The sequence below is a fragment of the Musa acuminata genome, chromosome BXJ3-10, assembly GCF_036884655.1.
Source record: "Musa acuminata AAA Group cultivar baxijiao chromosome BXJ3-10, Cavendish_Baxijiao_AAA, whole genome shotgun sequence".
In the NCBI taxonomy this organism is placed as follows: domain Eukaryota; kingdom Viridiplantae; phylum Streptophyta; class Magnoliopsida; order Zingiberales; family Musaceae; genus Musa; species Musa acuminata.
In genome coordinates, this window is record NC_088358.1 from 8,303,187 (window position 1) to 8,320,892 (window position 17,706).

The following is a 17,706-nucleotide window of genomic DNA, read 5'->3' on the forward strand; positions in this document are numbered from 1 at the left end:
TAATATTATTGATAATATTATCTTATACATTTTACCTCAAATGATCTTTATTACTTATCTTTCTAATTTGTCTACTTAAGCATTCGACGTATTTACTATGTTTTGCCGAACAAAAAGATTCTTCACTCTCTTTGTCACGGGATAAAACTATTTCTTCCTCAAATTTTTTTATAGTAAAGCCAACAGATAACAACAGATAACATCCTTGTTGAATCTCTGATAATCAAATATTTTGGGCGACGATACTACTTTGTTAAGGAGAGAGAAAACTTCAAAACCAAAAGATAAACTCAAAGATTAACAAATAAAGAACATACCAAAAAGTAGTCGATCCAAGATTTAACATGATTTGGTAACTTCCTATATAGAAAACTAAATTTTCGTATACTCTCGGATAAACGAGAAGAACCCTTCACTCAACTCTCTTTAAATATCTCTCATATGTCTCTTCCTCTCACCAAAATCTTGAAACTTAAAGATATGTTTCTAGAAAAAAAAATCCTAATTCAGTAATAACTATTCTCTCTACTTGCGATCTCTAAACTAAATCCTAATCCTAATGGAATTTGAATCTAATTATGACTCTTCCAGTAGTTTGAACCTAATTAGGACTCCTAAATAGGGTTTACGCAAGGTTGAGGTGATTCGCTCAGACCGAGGCTTATCACAGTTTCATTATTGACGTTAACATGACAGCATAGATAACCGGTGATAAAGCAATGTTATGCTACGATGAAGGCCATAATTGATCTCCAAGAGAAGCACTCTTCGTACCCTCGTGACCAAATTGATTTTGGTGTCTTGCTATAACAACACATTGAAAGTTTATATATTATATTTATAATATATATTTTTTTAATAAAAGATAAGTGACAAAAACGAAATTTAAGCTCAAAACCTTACAAAATTTTTTTTTCATTCTTTTTTTTTTTATTCTCCAACTTTAAGTTCTTAACATATAATTTTTTTAATTAAAAAAACATTTTTATCACACTAAACAATGTACAAGATATTTAAATATGAAGTCGAATCTAAGACCCATTACTTGTACAACAATATACTAAGATGTCTCACACAACATACAATAAATATTAAAGCTAATCAAGAATTATAAGAAACTTATTCCTGTAGCCATGCCAACAAACCTTGTTTTGAGAAAAAAACTTTAGGACAAGAACATGGAAAGGATTCATGAAATAGAGTAAAACCTGCATTCTCTAAGGTAACAAACATGCACTTGATCTTAATGATACTATACTAAGCAAATTATACAACGACCACTATGAGCTCTTCATTACAACCTTGGCGCATGGTAGAAACTAGCAAGACTCAGGCATTATAGGATTTACATTGCCTCACCAGGCATACAATTCCAAAGCAATTTAGGTTTTGATAGATCATCTACAAAGAATAATATCAAGCTTTAGGATAAAGACGAAAGAACTCAAAACCATTGCACCAACTAGCTACTGAAGCCCATTGCTACCACTGGGATCCTCACCTTGTGCCCTCTATCACCTTTCAGAAGAATCTCACCGAAGCTGTATCCACCAGTCACCGATCTGACAGTCAAAGTCACGGTTATCTCATGGGATGCTCCTGACAGCACAGTCATTGCTGGAGGACTGGCTTCTAGAGCGATTTCGGGTGACATTCTAGTAGTAATGATGTAAGTTTCTGAATCAGCTACATTAGTCACCGTTCTTTTCACGCTTTGAGTCCCTGCAAGACGGGAGATGGTGATCGACGGGGTATTTAGATCGGAAGGATGACCCTTGGTCTTGTTGCAAGCCGAGCTGGTGATGTTCAGAATTTCGCCAGGATCCAGATCTGGCACTGAACACAAGAACTTGACGTAGTCTCCGTAAGCTGCCAAAAAAAATGTTCGCAGATGAAGAGCAGCATGGATGTCAACACAAAGAACCCAACTAGTCAGATACAGAAAAAAAATTGTCAACAGCACATATTGGATAACTAATGTTTTAGCAATGAATATGTAGAATATTGTGAGAAGCAACTTGAAGAATAAGTCCACAAAAGGCAGTGGCAACATCCAAGGTTTTGTCGTAGCAAAGGTACAGGCATGTTCATAATATCATGAAGAAACAGGCCTAGTACTAAAATGCAAGAATGTGGTTTAGCATCTGTAATGCTGTCAAGAAAAACAGTATAGAACTGAGCAGTATGGATGTCTAAATTGAAGGACCATATGAAGAAAATAGGTCTTTAAAAAACATCAGCAAGAAAAATTCAAAGAAAAGTTTGAAGGTAATGAACTCAAATACCAGGATAATACTTTCTTCTTTCCAAATGTTATAAATAAGCACCTCATTCTTATAGAGTTTCATGCAAGTGAAAGAATTGCTAATGAGCTACATTGGTCATTTATGAAAAAAATGCCCAGAAATATTCAGTCCAATCCTGAGCTACAGACTGCAGTCAAAGATTCTGAATTATTCATACAATTAAAAATATCCCTGGTATCTAAAACAAATAGCTTATGCCTTATAGTACCATCATGCAAAATTTGATAACTTCCATTTTTAGTAGTAAAACCATAAAAGTTTTAACCATGGAACTTCATTTAGGATTGGCAAGCCCTACTAAAAACAACTTACTTGAATCCAGAATGAGTCCAGGATCCAGAGCAGCTTTCGGATCAACTGCACCACTGCCATAATCAAATGGTGTAGCCTGCACCAATGTCGTGACCCCATTTTCAGAATATTGCTGTGCTAGAATAGGTCTGTCACGCCGATCCAAAGTACTGGCTGTTGTCATCAAGGCTGACTTGATAGCACTTGGGCTCCACTGAGGATTCTTTTGCCTTATGAGGGCTGCAATTCCAGAAATGTGTGGAGCAGCCATACTGGTTCCAGAAACCATAGCAAAGCCTTCTCCTGCAGATGCATTTGTCTTTACTATTCTGGAGCTGAACATATTCAACAATTACAGGGATTCTATCATGTCCATATATATTGCCTCACTTCCTACTAGTATTTCAACAATGTCCAGTCAAGATATTTTCAACAATGTCCAATCAATACAAGTTCCTTTACGTAAAAGCTTTAGGTGTCTTGGATTAATTATTCAATAAGATGAAGAAATCGACGAAAATATTATTCATAGGGTAAAAATAAGATAGAAAAAGAAATAATTCTATTCGTAAACAACTAGGTATCGCTTCGATAGAGGATAAGATGAGAAAAAATCATTTAAGGTGGTACAAATATATGCTTAGAAGACCTCCGGATGTAATAGTCAAAAGAGGTAAAATGATTAACGTTAGTGGCATGAGAAGAGGTAGGGAAAGACCTAAAAAGACTTTAATAGAAACTACAAATAAAAATTTAAATACTCTAACTAAATATATAACTTTTTACATATCCCAATAGTGACAAAAAATCCATGTTACTAACCCCAAATAATTGAGACTTATGGCTTTATTTTTGTTGTTGTTATACAGTTGATATAATCATGCATAAGTATTTAGGAAATCAGATATCAGCAGTACTGGTCTTCAGAGAAAATGAGATTAGCAACCAAGGGGTAAAACAAGCCAACTATACAATTCGTTTCATGGGGATTTCAATATCAACGATGCATTCTCTATGGTTCATCATTCATATTTATTTTGTCATCAAAATAACAAAGTAAAACCCATAATTTGAATTGTTACCTATGTAATTAGCCTCATCTGTTCCATTTGGTGCCCAAGCTGCCCAAATTAGATCGCCTGGAGCTAATATATCAGGTTTAAGGACATCAGCATCTTGAAAGCTGAAATCCTTAACATCTGGTCCTCGTGAAGAGAATAGTGCCACCTGAGGAGCTGATTTATGCAGTATTGGTGCCAAACCATCAGCAATGCTGGCTGTTGCCTGGAAACTTATTGGTCGACCAGCCCAATCTCTTTTAGTTGAACAATTGTAATAGTCAATAAGTTCCTATATAGTTAGAAAATTTCAGCAAAAATTAAATTTTCACAAGACCATAATGGAAAAATTACATATTAGATTGGACTAAAGGCCACTTCTTAAGAAAAGTCAAATGTTAAATCATACTCTTCAGCATTTGAAGTATCAGTAAATTAAAATTGTTCTAATCAGGTCATCATCTTGATTAAGCTGAAAACATGTATCATAGTTTTGGGATAAAGCTAATATGTATAGGAATCTCCTACAAGCTAAATTTTATTATGTGCAATTTAAACTGTTTCAAGCACCAGGATTTGTTTGTCCTCCGTGTTCAAGAAAAGAAAATGGAAATGATAAATTGTAATTATGATTTACATCCTTCTGACAAGTGACAAATAATGCATGTGCAAAGAGCAAAAACATCAGATCACAGAATAAGGCCTTGATTCTATCCAAGGGAATCACAACTAGACACTCTTGAAACAGTGAAAACATTAAACATATGCTCTTCAATCACATGCTTGATTGTTGTTTGTACTTTGTAATCTGAATATACCCTGCAGAAATGATTATTACTGAACAAGATTATTTAATGTGTAAGTCCGGGAAAAGTTTATGGCATGGAGATCAACCAAGAAAAAGAATGGTGAAAACCAATTAATGGAAAATGCAACTTTTCTGTATCCTTTTTTTTGCAAATTTTAGATAAACATGTATAGAGATTAAATATGATCAGCCCCATCTACGTGTTCTGCATGTAATGAAGGACCACACACTTTATAAATCATAAAGCAGTGACGTTATAAAGCAGAGATTGTATATGGTTAAACTGACACCACAGATGAAACAAGTCCTATAGTCAGGCATATGGCAAAATCAATAAATGGTACATTGAAAGTATCATTTTCTCATTGTGTCATTAACATGCATCATCAGTTAGAAGACATGGAGATTATGGAGGCTTCGGCTGATGTACACTTTAAGTGATCAAGATTTTGTTAATGTGCAAATTGTGATGGTGGCAATTGATGCTTCTTAACACTTTTAAATTTTATTTATCGTGAAAGATTTGATCATAGAATCCCATCCATTTTCTGGTTTTGGAGAATGTCTTTCTACAGGACATTGGATCTATTCATTAGCTCCTACTTGTGCACAATTTCATGAAATGTAGGTGCATCCTCATAATAACAATGTACATAACCGTATTCCAGTCTGGTCTGATATGGAATGAACTATAGGTGGTTTGGCTGAAAGGCTAAAGCAGCAACTTCATTAATGCATAAGCAACCAAAAACAACCCCTAGTTTAATTGCATCTTCTGTTGCAAGTCTCTTTAATCAAATTGTGATGCAAGAAATTTGCTTGATGAATAATTATAAGTTATACCCATGACAATATGGCATATATGAGATTTATCATAGAATGCACAACTTAGGATTTGTTAAAATGCAGATATATGCCCATTAAAAGCGTATAAGTGCCAAAGAATGATTAGTTTCTTTCAACATACTAGAGAAGTATGCCCTGTTAAGACCCAAATATATAGAATTTATGGGTATAAGTATGAGTGCTTTACCAGAATGCTCATCAGGTTTACATCTCAATTTATAAAACAAAAAAGCCATCCTCTCTAAACATGATAGTCCCATTACAAAACATGGTTTCCAAGGTCAGTCAATCCCAATTCAATTCATCCATAGCTGGGAAGAACAAGACAAGAATCTTGATACATTTTTTTGATGCATATTTTTTGTTCATACAACTGTAAGCTAAAACCTCCATCGGTCTAAGGGAAGTTGTATCTCAGATTCATAAAATTTGTTTATAACCAGGACCCCTTTTTTTCTGAAATACATTCACATTTTCCTTGGAATTCAAGCTTGAGCTAAGGAATGAAAGTAGTTCCAACAAATTCAAAATTTGAAGTACTATACTGTTTTTCACTTTAAGTTGATTTCGGGAATGTCGAGTATAGTTCTTCTAAAACCAGAACATGTATAAAATCAGAACTAGAAATTACCCTTGGCCTACTTCCCAGCCAAAAATAGATAATTCATTGATTGAAATTAAATTGGTTTATTAATTGCATGTACATGATAGAAAAATCAGCAACAGATACCTTCGTCTTGCTGACATCTGCAATGAGGATCCCAGGAGTATCAACAGGGACAGGATCAAATTTGGTGCCTGGATAGGTGTTCTCCACTGCTACAATAAAGCCTGCTGCACCAAGACTTTTTGCTGTTTCAGACACCTTTTTGATTGATGCAGTGCCAGAAATAAAATTGAAAGAAAATCCACACAGTAGAATATTTCCCTCCACCTTATTCCTATTCAACAGCTCAGGCCTTTGGCAGTCTAATGGGTTGTAAGTCATCAAAGATGAATCTAGCATCACATCATTTGCAGAGACCAGGTTGAATGACTTATTCCCATGTGTAGCTGCTGTAGTTAGAAAATGGAAGTAACTTTCTGTTAAAAATGCAAATGCAATATCATGATTCAACATCTATAGCCCACAAGTACAAAAGGGAAGCTAATGACTTTAGTTAAAAAACCGACAAACCTCCAAAAACCACATGCCATATGTTCAGTGTATAGAACGTAAAGCAAAAAAAAAAATTGATTCCTTGCTAGTTGCTGCTTAGTAATTAATGTACACAATGAATAGTATATCAAGACATAGAGGAGACATATTAAAATGCACCTAAATTTTCCATCAATAACTCACCAACAGATACAGTTGCTGCCTTGCAACCTATTAATAAAAAATCATTAAAATTTTAACCTGTGTAATCTGAGCCAATTTTTACATCATAGTACAATTTTTAATGCTCAAATTACATACATAGCTCAAATGATCCATAACTGCTTCCTGAACTTGCATAAAGAAATTTTACCAAGACATGTTAGAGCAGCACAAACACAAACATAAAATGAGTTGATGGAATGATTTAACAAGAACTATCAATGTTGATTAACACTTAACAGTATCACTTCCTTTGGTTATACCATATATTATTTTATAAAAAACAACATATAGACCACGGTTCGCAATTTCGTACCATATCGGAGTTTCGATGTTAGCTCAGTACGGTATGATACTGCATACCGAACGGTATACCGCTCGGTACACACACACACACACACACACACACACACACATATATATATATATATATATATATATATATATATATATATATATATATATAAGTTTATATATATTTATATATAAATATTCGTCGAAAAAGGTGACATCGCCGAAAAAGGCGATGCGACGTTGCCTTATATATATATATATATATATATATATATATATATATATATATAAGTTTATATATATTTATATATAAATATTCGTCGAAAAAGGTGACATCGCCGAAAAAGGCGATGCGACGTTGCCTTATATATATATATATATATATATATATATATCATTCCGTCCGGTAACGGACAGTCCGTGTACCGGTCAGCTGACGGACCGGTACCTACTACCCGTATCGGGCGGTATTATTCGAAATTGTATACCTTGATATAGATACTCAACAAATTATATACTGTTCATTTATAATAAACCAGAACTGTTCATTTTATAAATTTCTTTTGGTACTCAAATGCACGGTCTTACCATTGACAACTATCATTCTCATAACTCAAAAGACTCAAAAAAATGCCATTAACAAGATATTGATCCATTCATTCCATTAAAATTTTAGACAGCTTGTGTAAAAGAAATGTGTGTTCTCTTGTCATTAATTATTCCTTGCACATGGGAGAAAATATTGATAGTTTAAACTTACGTGACAATCCGAGCCCCGGTAATTTTTTTCCATTTCCCAGGGTCAAATGATTCTTGTATCTACGATCATCAATAGCAGCAGCAACGGTTGTAATCCATGGACTGAAAGACACCAAGGTTTTAGGGAATGGACCCCCATTTCCAGCAGCCTGTGCCACGAAAACTCCAGCTTTGACAGCAGAAAGAAGTGCAGCATCAAAAGGATTTAAAAATGTGGCTTTGGTAGTTGTTGGCGGACTGTTTGGTCCTACTGAAAGATTAAGAACATCAACACCATCAAGGACAGCCTGTTTCAAAGACACTTCACTAGGTTAATCTTTTACATCTAAAAAAAAATTTATATTGTAATGTTAAAAATGGAAGTACATAAAATTTAAAAAGAAGGTCCAACTTGAGGATAAGACATTGTGATATGAAAAATTGGACATCTTGTGTGGTATATCAACTTTGTTTGTCAAATGCAAGAGACAAGATACGCAAATGCCCATAGGAAAATATTTAGTATGTGGTCCATGACTTTAGCAAAATGAATGTTATTATCCATAAGATCCTCTTAACCTTCCTGACTCTAGATGCTTCATTAATCAGAAGATTGTGACATCTATGCTATTGACATCTAAATGTTCTTAAGGACATAGTCGTGTGGTGGCATACAGTAAATGAACAAATAGAAAGTGGACAAACAAGACATGAAAGCAGCTAGCGATCATGAATTTGATGCCCATGAATGAGTTCAGTAGAAGCCTCCGAAAATATCATCTTCACCTGATTCTATAGACAGCTGATAATGACAAATTCTGAATTTGATGCCTCATAAACTAGTTCTGAATGAAAATTATTTTCATAACAATAGCAAATACGTTTGTCAGTAAAATAGTATAATGGTGACCATAACCAACGGCATTAACAGTGATGTGACTTCTTAAGTAATATCAGTTTCTTCTTGCATACCTGCTCAATGGCAGAAACAACATCAGAAACATATCCCCCAAAGAGCCTATAGAGCACCTTGTATACAGCAATCCTAAACACAGGAAAGCAGAAAAAGATAATTAAAACCTAAAGCTGAACTTGCCATAGACAATTTATACAAGATGATTTTACCTGGCACGTGGAGCCATGCCACTCGCTTTTCCAAACTCATGTCCATGCATTCTAACAGGAATCCCATTGTTTCCAGCAGCTATGGCAGCTGTATGACTAGTAAAAAACATGAATAAAAAGTTACCATAATACAGAGACAAAAATATATGGAAGCATGGATGTCAAGAACAATCAAAAGACATCAGATTTCATGTCAACTAATGTACGGATGTCAAACGAATATCATGTTTTTACCAAAATTATCCTGCAATGCTTAGGTTTTAATTTCTTCATAATGCAATCATCAGAAAAAGCAGGAAGATCATGTTTAAATTTAGTTATCACTTAGAAAGCAAGCTCTTCAGTGATTCAAGTTAATCAAATGGTTCTCTAGTTAATGCAATTTTCATTGCCTGCAGATGAACCAGCACAAAGAGAAACAGTTTGAATGTTCTGAAGAGGCAGGCAGCAAATCCCTTATGATGTTTGCTAGATTAATTCTAGATATTGCATCATATAGAAAAAATTCTTTACATCTTCCGAGAAAATGGTGCTTAAGGCACAAAAGAAGACTCTGTGGTAGTCACCTTCCATGACCGTCGCCATCCAGAGGTGATGAGAAATCAATTAAAGGGTTAAATGCACCAGCAGCAATTGCAGCTTTTGCAAAATGCTGGGCTCCAATTATTTTACCATTGCAAAATGCCCTCTTAGTTTCTGAATCAACTTCGCATTTTCCTCTGTAACGAGGAAGAGGTCCATATGGCTCAGTGTTGTGTGTAGAAAAGCTAGGATGCTTTGGATAAATTCCTGAATCCACAAAACCAATCACAATGTCTTCCCCTGCTCTGTTAAAGCCACCACCTGTTGGCCAAACTTCTGTTGGTAGTCCCAGAAACTGTGGAGTATGTGTGGTTAATTTCTTTATTTTCATGTCTTTCTCCACATATTTGACCCCAGGTGCCTTGCTGAGAACTTCAGCCTAGTAAAATAATTAGTCAAAAAAAAGGACAGCCAATGCCAATTAAAATGAATCTTAATGCAGCAGTACAGAATGAATGGACATCAGAGCAATCCAGTAATGTACTTTACCTGTTCAGGAGTCATGAAAACAGCCAATGCAAAATAAAATGAATCATAATGGCAGCAGTTCAGAATTGAATGGAGACAGAGCAATCTAATGATGCATTTTACCTGTTCAGGAGACATGTGAATTGCAAAGCCATTGATAAGATGATGATAGCTGTATAACTTCTTATAGGTCCCAACTTCAAAGAGTGAATCAAGAAGAGAATCATGCCTTTTCTCAAGGTGAAGGGCATAAGATGTAACAGACTCACTGCCACCAAAAAGATGCAGAAATGTGAAGCTTCAAAAGACTTGGTAGTTTGTATGGAGTAATTTGCATACAAAAAACCACCATAATCAATAACAGCCATAACAAACAAAGCATTTAATAATCACGTTTCTGAACCATCTTTTCTTTTTACCCTCTCTTTCTGTAATGATGATGTATATGTGTATCACTACAACTAAACTACTTCAGATACGATACACCTTTGGAGAATAAATAGAAAAGAAAAGGCCGATGAAGATTTTATAAATGATTCAAAACAAATATGGATGACTGAAATTGCTCTGGATAAAAGATTCCTCACAAACAAAAGGAAATATAACAGGCATGTGCATAACAATAACAAGGTTTGACCAAAATGGTGAGATATCTAATTGTTCGGATAGCTTCAACAACCATATTGTTGAAGTTAAAAAAATGACACCAAATTCAAACAGTTGTATCTAGCTTCATGAACCAAAATGGGTGTAACTTAAACCACCCCCACTATAATGGAAAAAAGAAAATTTGACTTTTTGGGCAAGTAATAACCAAAAGTGAGTATTCAGTAATTTTAAGTGAACTTGATGCTGAAATATAAAGCATCAACTCTGACTGTACAGACACAAGGAATCAAGTCCAATCTAAATCATCAAGAAACCAACTCGCACAATCACATCTAATCTTAAGTGACACTGGAAGCACAGTATAAGCAAAGGATTGGAAGTTAGGACCTACCTGGTTATGTCCATCCTTTCCACTAAATCTACAGCTGTTGCTGAAAATCCATCAACACCACCATTGTAACTCACTACAGGCTCTCCTTCTACAGTCACAATATATATATCCGCACTTCCAAAAGCTAGAAGTGGTAGAAACAAGAAAAGCGCACTCACAGGTTGCATCGCCATCTTCATTAATTTATCAGCTGAAACTATAAAACTAGACCTTGTTTTCTGAGACCCCAACTGCAAGTTTATTCAATGTGGAAGACAGGAAAATGTATTAGTAATTAGAAAAACGTATATAGCATGCCTCACAAGAAATAGAATCTATCATTTATTTAAAATTTTAAGTTTATGAAGGGAAAAGAAAAGATATAAGAGTTAAAAAAAATCAACTGAACTGTAGGACACTGATGGAAACTGAATGAAATGCATCAGTTGATAGAAAAGGATAAGAAAAACAAATAAGAAATACTTGCAAGCTCATGGAGAACTCAGGCAGGCAAAACTGAGATCATCTGCATATACTTGAGAAAAACTATTAAATTTGGAGCAATTGTGTCAAGAATAAGGGAAGGTGATCTGGAGTCAGTTTATCATCAAATAAAAAAGAAATGCATGCCCACAGGGAAAAGCAGCAGTATATCAACTTAGTCTGATGCCACAGAATATAAAGTGCTACTGAAGCAAAGAATTAGGAATCACATTTATTGCAGAAAGAAAAGTTAAGCTTCTTACATCAAAAACTGACTGCTGTGATATTTAAACCGCCGCTTTAACTGATGTGAGGAATCTGATACTCCAAGCAAAAAAAATATACAAAATTTACAAAAAAATCACTAATTAAAAAATAAACAAATCTTGAGTCTGCTTGCTGAATGTTAACACCAATTTAAGAGGGAAGCCATTTTCAAATGCCTGTGCATTACATCTTCAAAGCAGTAGCGAAAAATGCAATTTTTGCCAGTTCCATGTGCACCTCTTTCCATTAGAGGGTCTGGAAATAGACAATAAGATGCAGCATTCCGAGGCCATGGGAGGAATCCATTCCAAACAGAGAAGTCATACAACAAGGATCGTATATAGGCTTCAGAAGATGAAACCCGATGCTATTCTGCTTATGATTTCAACTGTTAATACTGGAAAGGGATGGTTTTAGAACACTATTTCTACTCTGATCAGTTCTTGATAATATAACTACCGAATCCTACAACACAGAGATCAGCTGGAGTCAAATACACAAGGGAAAAGGAAAGCAGTCTTTAATCGAACTATATTCCCACGATATCTACCCGTAAGAAGTCATTTGCATCACCTTCCATCGCATTACCTTATACGCAAAGATAAAAAAAGTTCATTTTTTTTCTTCTCTCTCTCTATTTCCACTAGAGATGATAAAATTTGAGAGCTCGACTGCTACACACGTCATAAAAAAAAAATCATTAGAAGCGGAAAACACATGACGAACTCCATCAAAAAGTGGTCAAAGAAACAGATCCGGATCTCCGCCATCGGACGAAAAAAATGAGCGAACGATTAGGAAGCAGGAAAAGATACTTGAACGAAAATACATTGTTATTTTTCTGAAAGAGCGAAAAATGACAAGTCGTTGTGCCTCCTCCCCTCGACTCTGCGCTGCACACCAACCATCGATTCCGAGTTCCACAACTCACCAGAATCGATCGAGAACAACCGGGGTTCGCGATTAAGGGGAGAGCGATCGAACCGGGGGGGTGAAATTAAGATCAAAGACGAGGCTTAGGGTTGGCAATGAATGCAAAACAAAATGATGATTAATGAAGAATAAAAAAAGGAAACCTTTGATAAAATATCTGAAGGAACTCTTACGTAAATCGAACGCGTGCCCGAAGAAATGCGTTCCGACGAAGCTACGCTAATCGTAGAGTGAAAGAGAGAGTGTGGTCAGGGAGGTCGGAGCTCATTTCAACGGCTAAGCGGTCTCGCGTGTCGGTGGAAGAACTCGCGGGTGAAGCTTAAACTGACGCTTTGTTCGTGGGCCCCGCAATGAAATCGTTGAAGTCGGCTGCTACGAGAGGCGAGCTGAGCTGGCGAGGAGAAGGCTTGGGTCGACGGGAAAGATGCTCGCTTCCCGCAGACAAATACCTGCCTTGAAGTTGGAGGCAGCGACGGCCGTGCAGGTTCATCATGGAAACGTGGGCCCGTCTCTGTCGCTGTCCCAGGAGGCGGACAAGCAAGCCGGGCAACGGATACGCGAGTGGGGAAGAACCGTACGTGTCCCGACGGTGGTTCTGTCTGTTCTCCGCGGTTATTCACCGGTGATCGAGTTATGATGGATGCCAGCAGTGCAGGTCTGAACGGCTATCGATCGCAACGAGTAAAATAAAGCAAGGAAAAGATAAGAATAATATTTTTTTCTCTACTTTGAGTCAGTGTAAATAAATAAATATTATATATATATATGATAAAGAAAATGATGGGAATAAATGGATTGGGGGATGTTAACGACAACAAACAGAACTATATATATATATATATATATATATATATATATATATATATATATATATATATATATATATATATATATATATATATATATATATATATATATATATATATATATATATATATATATATATATATATATATATATATATATATATCATCAATATTTCATGCTCTAATTTTAATGAGTATTATCTTTAATGAGATATAAAATGAAATAAACTTTTGTATATGAATAAATATTAGTAGACTACGGAATTAAATGGAATCACAATCAATAGAACACCAAGATATACGTGGAAAATCTCTCTAATGTGAAGGGTAAAAACCACGAAGCAAATTAGAGATATCCACTATAAGAAATAATAAATATACAAATCACAATCTCTTATCCAAAACCCTAGCAACAATCACAAAAGAATAACTGGGATACAAGGATCACGTCATTGTGGACAAAATTCTAAATTCTCCCTAATTCTCCCCAAGTAATCACAGTAAGAATCTACCGTAGATTTGATCTAACCTAAGATGCAAACACTGCTAGATGATTGAGAATAGTCTCTCTGTGTTGTCCTTGTTTTCTTCCATTTCTTTCTCCTTGGATTTCTATCTTTTTCTCCTCCTTTTTGCTGTTGCCAAGATGTGCCCTGCTACCCTCGTTGCTGCCCTTTTATGCTTATTTTTATAGCCACTACACCCCCCCTTAATATGAATTAGGTTTAGGTTAAGAGGGGTGAGCTGTGGGCTGATAAAGCTCACCTTGGGCTGAATGTGGGCTGTCAACCCAACAACCTCTCCCTTCAGCCCATAAGGGAGGCTATTGTTAGGATCGAGAGCACTAAGAGGGGGGGGTGAATTAGTGCAGCGGAAATCTTACAGCGATTAAAAACCAAAAGCTGCGTTCGTTCAATAAAAAAAAACTATTATGATGCAAAAGCTAATTCTCAGTTTGTATCTAAGTGCAGTTTGCGTCTAAGCGCAGATTGCGTCTAAGCGCAGTTTGCGTCTAAACACAGTTTGCGTCTAAGCGCAGTTTGCGTCTAAACATAGTTTGCGTCTAAGCGCAGTTTTACGTCTAAGCGCAATTTACGTCTAAACTCAGATTTACGTCTAAACGCAGTTTTACGTCTAAACTCAGATTTACGTCTAAACGCTGTTTTACGTCTAGACGCAGATTTACGTCTAAACTTTGAAACTCATTTGTATACTCGCAGAAAGCAGTATGCAGTTGAAATCAAGACGTAAACGTGAACTGAGAACTGATGATTGTGAGAGGAAAGCCGATTTACGTCTAAATGCAGTTTTACGTCTAAATGTTGAAACTCGTTCGTAAAATTGTAGAGGACAGTTTGCAGTTATCAATAGGATCAAAATGTAAGTGTAAACTGCAAAGAAACTCTTTCGTAAAAGCACCGAAGACAGTTCTGCAGAATCAAACGTAAACGTAAACTGTAATGTACGAAAATACGAATTTACGTCTGAATGCAGATTCGGAAGAACAGCACTTAGAACTTGTTCGTGAAAGCGCAGAGAGCAGTAGTAATGGAGGAGGTTTGCAGTAATGATAAAGTGCTCAAAAATAAACGCAAACCAGAGATTTAGAGTGGTTCGGTCAGCCTTGACCTACTCCACTTTTGGCTTCCTCCACCGACGAGGTTGCCGACGTCAACTAGGCTCCTTCAATGGGCGAAGGCCAAACTGCCCTTTTACAGTTTCTCTCCTTTTAACAGGCTCAGGAGACAACCTTTACAGACCTTTCTCTCCTCACTTTACAACTGAAAACTTGAAGAACAGAAGGAGGAGACTTAAAGGCTTTACAACACTTTTGAGCTCTTAGAATCACAGAAAAGATCAAGATTTCGGTGTGGGTCTGTATCTTTTCAGTGCTGAATGGGTGGGGTATTTATAGGCCCCAACCCAATTCAAATTTCGAGCTCAAAACGATCAAATCCCGAAATTCCGGGATCAGGCGGTTGCACCTCTTGACTGGAGAGGTGGCACCGCCTGGCAGAGCTCGAAGTCTGAGCTCAGGCGGTTGCACCTCTCGACTGGAGAGGTGGCACCGCCTGGCAGAGCTCGAAGACTGAGCTCAGACGGTTGCACCTTCTCTGTCAGGGGTGGTTGCACCTTCCTGCCAGAGCTCGAAGACCGAGCTCAGGCGATGCATCTCCTGACCAGAGAAGTTTCTCTTCTCTGCCAGAGGTGATCGCCCCTTTCTGCCAGAGGTGGTTACACCTCTCTGCCAGAGGTGGTTGCACCTCTCTGCCAGAGCTCGAAGACTGAGCTTAGGCTGTGCATCTCCTGGCCAGAGAGGTCGTACTTCTCTTCCAGAGCTCGAAGACTGAGCTCGGTGATTGCATCACCAGGCAGAGCTCGAAACTTGAGCTCAGGCGGTGCTACCGCTTGACAGAGGAGGTTGCACCGCCCAGTCTCGCTTGGAGACTGAGCCCTGGGCGGTTGCACCGCCTGGCTGGAGCGGTTGCACCTCCCAGTCTCGCTGGGAGACTTAGCCTGGGCGGTGGCACCTCCCTGCCTGGGCGGTTGCACCTCCCACAGCTTCTTGGGTTCGAATGGGTTGAACCATTCGACCCAACTTGAGTTCTTCAGGGGCCCAATTGCCCCAGGATTAAGCCAATGGGATCACCTCCCATTTTCCAACTTAATCAACGTGCTAACTACGATTAAATCTAAGACAATTTCTGCAGCTTTGCTTCGGTGCGTCAATCGCTTCTTCCGGCGAGTTTCCGGCAAACTTCCGTCGATCATCCGATGAACCCTCGGTGATGCTCCTGCGGACTTCCGGCAAACTCCTGGACTTTGCGACGATCCACTTGGCAAGTTCCGACGAGCTTCGCTTGGCAAGTCTTCTGGACTTCACGGATCTGTTCTCGCAGAACCTCCGACGACCGTCCGAACTTCCGTCGACTCTCGAACTTCCAATGTGATCATGAACTTGACTCCGGCGCAACTCCTGCTGCTTGTCTTTCTTCCATCGTAGTTAATCCTGCACACTCAAAACAAAAACTTCGATCGAGACAATTAATCCTAAACAATTAACCAAGTTGTCCGGCATGTCATTGGTCCCTCGACGCTTCGTCCGATTCTTCGGCGCATCGTCCTTTCCTACAGCCTATTGCCCAATCGGCCAGTTGACTCTGCAACTCCGATATCCTTGGCACAATACCCGCTCTTCTTGGCCCGATGCCTGAGTCCACGGCCCGAAGCCTTCTGTCGACCGATCCACTGGCCTGACGTCCAATCTTCTGACGTGTTCCTCCGGCACAACATGATGTTCCTGCTTTAATAGTCTCATCCTGATCAAAGCATCCTGCGTCACTCAAAACGCAGATTAAATCATAAACATATATCAAGTAGTTTCATCATCAAAATACGAGATTCAACAATCTCCCCCTTTTTGATGATGACAACTACTTGATGATGGAGTTAACCTTAACTCCCGGAGTTTAAACAAACTCCCCCTATCAATATGCCATATTGATAGAAACTCTTAGATTCAAAAATCTAAGCAACATGTCATCATAAACGGAGTTAACCTTAACTCCCAGAGTTTAAACAAACTCCCCCTATCAATATGCCATATTGATAGAACCTTGAATTCAAACTGAATTCAAGTCATTGCAATATTCATCGTGAATACTTGCAACACGTCAACATGAACATATGCATAAACTTATGCATCACATGTCATGTCATCAACATACTTTCATCAACATACTTCTCCCCCTTTGTCATCAACAAAAAGGAGAAGTATCATAATCAAGTGTTTGTGATATTGGTTCAACTTATTGCATGAAAAACATATTATCAAGTTTTATCATCATGCAGTTTTGAAGCCAGAAAATTTAGCAAATGTTACATCATGCTTAGAATATTCAGGCTATCAAGTTTTAGATATGCAAGTTTTACAGCATACAAGATAGCACTTTTAGAACATGCAAGCTAGCAGTTTTGAGATGTTCAAGAAAGCAACTCTTGCTTCTTGAGATATGCAAATTTGTCAAGTTTTGCTAGATGTGCAAGTTAGCATTTTTGCCTCTTGAGATAGGCAAGATAGCACATATGCTTCTTTTGAGATAGCAACTTTTCGCTTCTCTTTAGACTACAAGCTAGCAATTTTTACGATATACAAGTTTCGCAATATACAGGCTAGCAAAAACTTCGAAAGCAAATGCAAGATAACTTTCTTGTGTAGGCTCATGATTATTGCTTCCTATTGTAATGTGTAGGTTGCAAGTCTTGCTTCTTGAGATATTCAAGATAGTGATTTTCAAGAAGACAATTTTTGCTTCTTGAAATAAGCAAGTTAGCAATCAAGTTTTTGCATCTTCTTGACTT

The 17,706-nt window shown here is 37.3% G+C and overlaps 1 protein-coding gene across 5 annotated transcripts; it reads right to left on the reverse strand.

Moving 5' to 3' along the window:
* Positions 1–1,188: 1,188 nt before the first annotated feature.
* LOC135585486 (subtilisin-like protease SBT2.6) lies at positions 1,189–12,840 on the reverse strand. 5 transcript variants are annotated; one of them, XM_065170730.1, is made up of 11 exons: positions 12,712–12,840; positions 10,877–11,106; positions 10,000–10,144; positions 9,393–9,787; positions 8,827–8,922; positions 8,674–8,746; positions 7,724–8,009; positions 6,040–6,362; positions 3,680–3,947; positions 2,619–2,900; positions 1,189–1,869 (listed from the first exon to the last, which is right to left on the reverse strand). In XM_065170730.1, the coding sequence occupies exons 2-11, from the start codon at positions 11,053–11,055 to the stop codon at positions 1,463–1,465; spliced, it is 2,454 nt and encodes an 817-aa protein (XP_065026802.1). In that variant the 5' UTR covers positions 11,056–11,106; positions 12,712–12,840; the 3' UTR covers positions 1,189–1,462. The 5 variants fall into 5 exon arrangements, with proteins under 5 accessions (XP_065026802.1, XP_065026801.1, XP_065026799.1 ...); XM_065170729.1 differs by having other exon boundaries at positions 6,040–6,365; XM_065170727.1 differs by having other exon boundaries at positions 6,040–6,392.
* Positions 12,841–17,706: the final 4,866 nt, after the last annotated feature.

What these genes read in the sequence shown, in the direction of transcription:
- LOC135585486 (XM_065170727.1), bottom strand. Translation starts at nt 11,055, where the DNA reads ATGAAGATGGCGATGCAACCTGTGAGTGCGCTTTTCTTGTTTCTACCA. An exon ending in GAAAGGATGGACATAACCAG is followed by an intron (nt 10,145 to 10,876) that starts GTAGGTCCTAAC and finishes TTTTGGTGGCAG; the next exon opens with TGAGTCTGTTACATCTTATG. An exon ending in GATGGCGACGGTCATGGAAG is followed by an intron (nt 8,923 to 9,392) that starts GTGACTACCACA and finishes GTTTTTTACTAG; the next exon opens with TCATACAGCTGCCATAGCTG.